We start from the raw sequence: 7,837 nt of genomic DNA, 5'->3' as shown, positions 1-7,837 counted from the left end.
TTCCGGAGGGAGGGTTTACCAGGCTAAGAAATTGGGCCCCTTCCTTACTTCCTTCACAGGTGTTAACAATGACACTAATGAAGGCTCTGTTCCATTTTGTGTAGCACAGTGGTTCTCATTTGAAGGACCACCATATCTCTGAGAGTGTACAAATAGAACCAAATGGACCCTTACGGGTCCATTTGGTTCCATTTGTACACTCTCAGGGTTACACACCTGTAAGGGGACATTTTGGAACCCCCGCCCTCAAGGAACCATGAGGGTCCCTGGACCACACTTTGAGACCCACTGGTGTAGCAGAGTGTTTCCACTTTCCAGTTCCAGTGCCGACACGCACAATATCAGCACCCTGACCCTGTTTGACCAGAATGGAACAGAGCCTTCATTAGTTATCATTGGTAACACCTGTGAAGGAAGTAAGGCAGAGGCCTAAATCTGTACAATATGCCTGCTGTGCATATAGCCTAGTTGTGCGTTTGGAAATACAGCACTGAGCGCACTGGCCAATACAAACTAATCTATCTATCTATCTATCTATCTATCTATCTATCTATCTATCTATCTATCTATCTATCTATCTATCTATCTATCTATCTATCTATCTATCTATCTATCTATCTATCTATCTATCTATCTCTCTCTCTATCCATTAAAGCATGGAAAATGTATGACAGTTGAGCGGATATAAGCAGTGGGTCACTGTTTAAATATATATGGTGCTCACTCACTTTACACAAATGTCAGACAGTAGGTGTGGTCAGATTCAGAGGCATTTGAGCCTACAGTTCAGTGATGTTTTCTCTTCAAATATATATATATATATATATATATATATATATATATATATATATATATATATATATATATATATATATATATATATATATATATATATATATATATTATATATATATAATTAGAAGTGCTATTTGTCTTTCATAGTTCGACATTCATACCCAACAGTTTAGGGTGCTTGGTAATCACTCTTAATCTACCAATACCAACATGTGTGATAATGAACTATAGTGTTTTATTTTGTTGAGATTGTAATTGTGTTCAATCATAAATTATTATAAACCATTGTGCTTTTTATCTGTTTCTACAAATAATGCAGCTGTCTCTAATTTGGCAAGTCCCTTTAATATATGGTTCCTCTTTCTTTTATTTTTGTTTCCTTTTTTACATGCTCTATGTTGTGGGTTTTATTATCATAATAGATTAACAATTTCCATAGTAAACATTATGATTAATGTCATTATCATAATGTTTAGAGAGAATATCCCGACAACGGCAATATGGTGCTAGGGAATGCATGGTAGAGCATAATGCTTCTCTACCATGCATAGCACCATATTGCCTTTGTCGTGTGGAAACCTTGTATGTCCAAAATGTTGTTACTTGGGCGTATTTTCAGTAGAGGGACTGTCATTAAAGTACGAAAAAAACATTTAAAAAATGTAAATATGGAGATACAAGGTTTTTGCCCGGCAGCGATGATGTGCACTATTTTCTGGATCGGAGACCAAAACTGCTTCCAATGCAATATATAAATCCAATGCTGTTGTGAACCCTGTCCCTCCTGGCTGCTGACATGTTTTGTGGCTTGGTTGAATCCCATATTATTCTACCTCTCCTCTCCTGCATTTGACTTTATAGCCTGTCAGGCATTGCCAGCTGAAAATTGCTTTTACACAATTAACTGACCACCAGACATTACTCATGGTCTGATTTTTCACAGTATTGTACTTTTTCTTTTCACCCTCACCATTGAACCCATCAGTAAACGTTTGTCCCATAGAAATGGAAAGATGAATCATTGCCCATGTGACAAATAATTTGAAGGTCAGGACTTGCAGGACAGGGGATGTCAGCTGCCGTAACCTACCTTGGCTAAACAGAACATTAGCATTGTATTTTAACAGGTGGGTTTAAGACAAACTTACATAAAAGAAGTTTCAATATGTGCACTGTTCAAAATTAATTGCTGATGATGTGACTGGCACAACACCGAGGAAGACTTTCTGGGGATGATTTTCTGGTTAACGTCTGAAAATGAAATTGTCAGACAAATGTTACATTACCCCACAACCTCACTCAAAGTGTGTGGCGGGATATGGTCCATGTAGAAAGTGGGCTCTCCTGTGAAGGAATCAAAAGACAAAAGGCAGACAAGTCAACATACAGTATAGTCACTCAAGTCACCTCTTCATGTCTAGGGCAGCATGCTGAGGGTCTGTAGCGGGTGGTGGAGGTGAGACCGGCTGCGCTGCATGCTCCCACTCAACACTAACCTCTCAGGAGAACTCTCCTCCCTCTCGAGTCGGTGGCCGAGCCAGGAGGTTCTGAGTGCTCACGTTGACCTGGCAACCTTGGTGTCTCCGTCTCCCGGAGCAGCTGTTCGTGATCATCCCCCTGCCGCTGTGACCTCTTTCCCTCCCGCCGTCTCCTTGGTGACTTGGACACTTGATGCAAAGACAGTCAGGTTGGTCAAATGAAGCCATGCCACATTGCCTTATCTATTTTCATGTATTCCTCATTATCATGTGTGAAGAATGACATGAGTACAGTTATCACCTCAGTATGTTTAAGTCCTTTTTTCCTCCATATTATCGTTTTTTTGATATTTTTTGGGTATTTTTCTGCCTTTATTTATAGTTTAATAGTAGAGATGGACAGGAAACAGGGGAGAGAGATGGGGAGAGACATGCAGCAAGGACCATATTATCTCCATATTATCTTTTAACCATTTTCATTTTCTCCCAAGGTAGTCAATTAGCCAATTCTCAACTCCCCCTTGTCACTGTTGACCCCGTACTGTGTGGTCTTGGGGAGGGGAAGGTTGTAGACAACCACGTGGCTCCTCCAATAGACTTCGCAACCTGAACATCGCCTGCCAGTTCTTTTCACCTGACAGTGAGGAACATCACCAGTTCTGTGCCATGCTGAACAGACACCCTGACCAACCTGTATGAGCGACAGTGTAGCGACAGAGATCACCCTCCCCTGCTGGATTCAAACCCAATCTCCTCACAGGTGGCGACCCAGATAACCTGTAGGTATCAATTCTAATGCTCTTTTTTAAGTTAAGATTGTTGATGGTAAAGTCAAAGACCATGATCCTTGTTTAAAGTAGGATGCACAGTGTGGCTGTGGTCACATGTTGAGTGTGCTGTTTATTTGCCATTCTGCCCATTATTGGCCCGTGGCTTGTGTGGTTTGTCTGCTGGCTGTTTGTCTACTGACTGACATACAATATGGTCTGTCAATGAAATTATTGCTTTAAGTAATTCCCCTTTTTTTTCATGTCTTTCTGCAGCATGCTGCCATGGCTGCTTCAACAGCCAATCAAATTGTGTGTGAAAATAAACATGCCCTGTCCTACACCCAGCCTCACTGTCTCTTTCTGCACCTTCACTGTGACTGCGACCAGCAGCCTGTATCAAATCTTCCAAACCCCAGCCAGCAACAACTTTCACCAGAGGTCACCTGATCTCGTTCAAAATAAATGTCAATATTTGTGCTATTCCAAACCTTAGAATTTGAGATGATGTGACATGGCACAGCACCAAGGAAGATTTTCTGGGGATAAGGCAGTGGATTCCCAGCTAAATGACTCCTAGTTCATCTTCACCATTATTACATGTACAAGTTAATACAATTACAGAACATTCACTGTTTCTCTGTGTTATCTCTAGTACAGCCAATCAAAGGAATTCTGGACCAAATTAAAGACCATAACAGGTCAAATGATGTATAACATTAAATATGTTATTAGATTGGGGTATCAGAGATTACAAAAAAAAAAATCAAATGGGGGTCGGAAGTCAATTGTATAGGGGTGTGTCACACAATGTAATTTTTTCAACATTGCCCATTTTCTTGAATTTGCCTGCTGAATCTGTATCTGTTAATGATACACTTAATGTATTTTATATTTAAAGCACTACGATGATACCAGAGAGGGTTGCTTGTAAATCCATTGATATATACATTTGATCATGCAGAAATGCAAAGTATTATTGCCTCTTCCTGGATTTTAGACGTATGTGAATGAGGCTCATTGAAAGAGTGTCAGCTATGACTAGTCAGTCTCATTTCTCCTCAAAAGCCGTTAAATAGATTGGAAGACAGCCAGTGATGATGATCTAATTTCTTACTGGGTTAAAGCTTTAATTCATTATCAGACACCATATTCACTTTACTTCATAAATAAATAAACAAATAAAGACATAAATAGTATTGCGATACAGCATTTATTTTGTCTCGATGATACATATTGTCATGTTTTAATATAGCAATATTTTATGGCACGATGTCTTTGTGCCACCCCTACTAATAATGCATATCAAAATGTTGGTCCTTGAAATGAAAAAGGTTGAGAATCATTGTGCTAGCATAGGCCTAGTTCAGAATTTGAATTGAGAGAATTGTTTACTTGGGGTCCCATGTTATGTCTTTCAAAATGTTTTAACATTTTTCCTTTGTATGACGACTAAACAAATGCCAAAATTGTTGGACCTTTCATTGTGTCACCATGCTTTATATTGCTGTCATCCTCACCTCTGACACAAGACTAGACTTGTACTTCCTTGTTCAGCCTTTAACCCTAACCACGCCTTGTAAACATAACCTGGTTTCTACATCAAACATACGAATCAAGGGAAAAGGCAAACGCTACGTGCTACATTGTATCTTGTCGCGTTTAGAAAAGAGAGACCATAAGGTAGGCCTAATTATGAATGTTAAATGAATGTGCACTATTGGTGGTTGGTTTAGTATTGCACTTTAAAAGCTCTTATTGGAGCACATTGCTGTAGTAAAAGGATGCAGTTAGTAGTAGCCATGCGTTCTTTTAGCCTGTCATATCCTCCCATGTATGCATCCTCTGTAGTTACTTACTTCTAATTGCACAATTAGCTACAGCTGGTGACAACTCATACCTTCAAGTTAAACACTGTAGATCAGGCTGTTTTACTATTATTAGAGAATATTCTCTTTAATTTGAAGGATGTTAAAAGGCTCAGTTTTGTTCTGTAGCCTTCCTGTTGCAAGTTATCACATTGAATCCTGCAGGGCAGATATAATAATAATTATAATAATAATAATAATAAACTTTGTTTGTAGAAACAAGAAACATGAAATGCAGCCCATTGTGCTTTACATAAAAAGACCAAAAAATAAAATAAAAATGAGAGCAAAATATTTTTTAACACAATAAAAAAAGATAAAGATGGAGAAAAAAAACATTAAGATATGTTTTAAAAAGTATGTCAAGAACAACAAAAGAGATGGCAAGATCAAGTTAAACGGTAAAAGAAAATATCTATGGTTGCCAGTCTTATATAATGGGAGTTTCCATATTAGGCTACCTGTCCATTGCTCAACCCAGAGCAACAGAGCCACACCTAAGTGGTAGCCTATGGATGGAAAGTGATATACTGTACTTGTAAATAATTTAACCTGTCAGACAACCAAGTGCAGGCTTATACCCTCACTTACCTTTAGTTGGTCAACATCAAAACGTCTGAATTAAGTAATATTGGCAGTGGCACAGCAATAGAGCATAGCGAAAAGTCGGTATTTTAGGTTATTTAATTAAGATAAGAGTACTAATCAGGTGACGGGTATGCAATCTAACACTACAATATAATACTTAACTGTTTGGAGTTAGGCTATCCACCTAACTTCATTGCAACAATTCAGATCAAGACAGTTGTATTTCAGCTCACCAAATGAAATGTAATTCAATTACATCAGTTTTAAATTCCAGCATTCAAATGTCTAATGGGAATACTTTTTATAGTATTTATTTAGAAGCTATTTTAAGGGGGATTTAAATGCCATGTACCATAAATAGCTACTAATAGCCTAATCTTTAAGGGCAACCTGTCCAGGTTATTTATTCATTTATTTATCCAACTTACAGTATGGCATGCTGCAAGCATAACATGTGGGGTCGAGTCATATGTGGGATGTATGTTATATTGCATCTTACTTTTGGACTGGTTTAATCAGTACGTCTTTCCTCACAGGTGGAAGCCTGGGTGGATGGAACAGATCCACGTTGTGGTTTTCAAAACCCCCAGGCTCCACAATGCACTTGTCCATTCCATCCATCCTGCTCGGCCTTGGAGGGAAGTGCTTACTCAACTGGACACTGGTTCTTCTTCAGAGGAGCCACATCTGTGAATGCTTCATAGGTGTATTCATCGTCTCCTTGACGGTCGTGGACACGGTACTAACCCTTACCCTGACCACCCTGCATATTCAAGGTGACGGCCGCCTCCTGGGCCTGCGCCTGACCCGCCACCATGTGTGTCTGCTGGTTCAAATACTCGGAGAAATTTACAATTCCCTGCAGTGGCCCGTTCTGTTCACTGCTTGTTTGGATCATTATCTTACTGTGTCTAACAGGTTACAGAATATTACCATAAGGGCTCGAAAGATCACATACTCATTTGTTACCAGTCTCCTATGGAACATGGCTGCTCTTTATGTATTTCTAGTGTCTGAGTTCTACCCTGTGCTGGAGAATGAGTCTCCCAGCCAGCTGCGTAAATGCTGGGTATTCTGTGCCCCTCAGATCTCACACATTTCAGCCACTGTTCTCTTCCTGACTGTGAGCTGTGTATTGGTCTCACGCACAGGGTTTCCGAAACTCAGCCCACAGCGCTTACCAAGAAACCAATCTAAGGCACAACTAATACAGACACGGACTGCTGGAGAAATTGTTGCACAAGCGCTGCAAATATTTCTCAATACATGGTCTTACTTCTTAGTTTTCATGGCTATATCCCTCATTTTGCCTGTGGGAATACCTTCGCACCTGGGTTTGAACGTGCCCTGGCTTTGCTTCCTCAACAGTGTTTTGATAGGAGTGGTTTTGTGTGCGAGCTGTCCAGCCTCACAGCTGGTGCAAGGCATGGTGGCAGTGCCCCCCGACATCTTCTGTGACTGGAGATTCAGCTCAGTGGAGGACAGACTTATGACTGCCTAGAGACCCAAAACATTTTTATGTCAAGGATCCCCAAATTGATATGTATTTTAATGGCCACAGATCCCATTTTAAAAAGATTTTGCTCACAAGATGATCCATTAAATAGCCATTGTATGAAATGGGGTTAGTGGTTAAACTGTTCCAGGGTGAGCCCTGGAACCCCCTGGGGGTCCGCAGACCGCACTTTGAGAACCACTGGCATAGACGTTTCAGCCTCATGTAGAGCAACATGGCAGAGCGTGTGGAAGAGGTCAATGTTTGTGGTCCAGGACGGCTCTGCTCATGTAGCCACATGACACGCACCATGTGACCAAAACTCAGTGGACACCCTTTATAATTTGTGTTTCTAATTAATGCCCTTTGTATCATTGAATGGAAATCATAGTGCTACCGCGGCAATGACATTCTAGACCATTGTATGCTTCCAGTTTGTAGAATGCCGTTTCCAGTTTCCAGCAGACCTAGTTCCTTCCTTAATTTTGAGGAACCATGTTCACTAGTTCCTTCTCAACTTAAATTGTGTGCCTGGCCTATCAGAATGTTTAATAATAATTATTGTTATGATTATTATATTTTATAAATTATATTTGACAATGTACAGAATGAAAATGTGTATGTTTGGTCATTAAAAAAACACAATATCCACATGAGATAATAAAGGCAAAACACAAGATTAGTTTTGACACTACAGAACTTTACTTGAATTTGATCCAAGTTCATTGTCTATACAGGGTATATTTACAAGATCTGAAATCAGGGAAAAGGGCACAAACAGAAAAAAAAAACACTTGATACAACTGAGGTATTAGCTAAAAGCATTTACAGGTATGTAATTAACTA

At 39.6% G+C, this 7,837-nt stretch overlaps 1 protein-coding gene across 1 annotated transcript; it reads left to right on the top strand.

Annotated features, from left to right (window-relative positions):
- The first annotated feature begins 4,637 nt into the window (after positions 1-4,637).
- Positions 4,638-7,001, top strand: gpr160 (G protein-coupled receptor 160). The gene is made up of 2 exons (XM_084058547.1): positions 4,638-4,723; positions 6,033-7,001. The coding sequence occupies exon 2, from the start codon at positions 6,095-6,097 to the stop codon at positions 6,995-6,997; it is 903 nt and encodes a 300-aa protein (XP_083914673.1). The 5' UTR covers positions 4,638-4,723; positions 6,033-6,094; the 3' UTR covers positions 6,998-7,001.
- The last annotated feature ends 836 nt before the right edge of the window (positions 7,002-7,837 follow it).

The sequence above is a fragment of the Gymnoscopelus microlampas genome, assembly GCF_963454915.1.
Source record: "Gymnoscopelus microlampas genome assembly, chromosome: 5".
Taxonomy (NCBI): Eukaryota; Metazoa; Chordata; class Actinopteri; order Myctophiformes; family Myctophidae; genus Gymnoscopelus; species Gymnoscopelus microlampas.
The sequence above is the reverse complement of the archived record's forward strand: the minus strand, read 5'-3'. Positions and strand labels throughout refer to the sequence as shown.

What these genes read in the sequence shown, in the direction of transcription:
- gpr160 (XM_084058547.1), top strand. Translation starts at nt 6,095, where the DNA reads ATGCACTTGTCCATTCCATCCATCCTGCTCGGCCTTGGAGGGAAGTGC.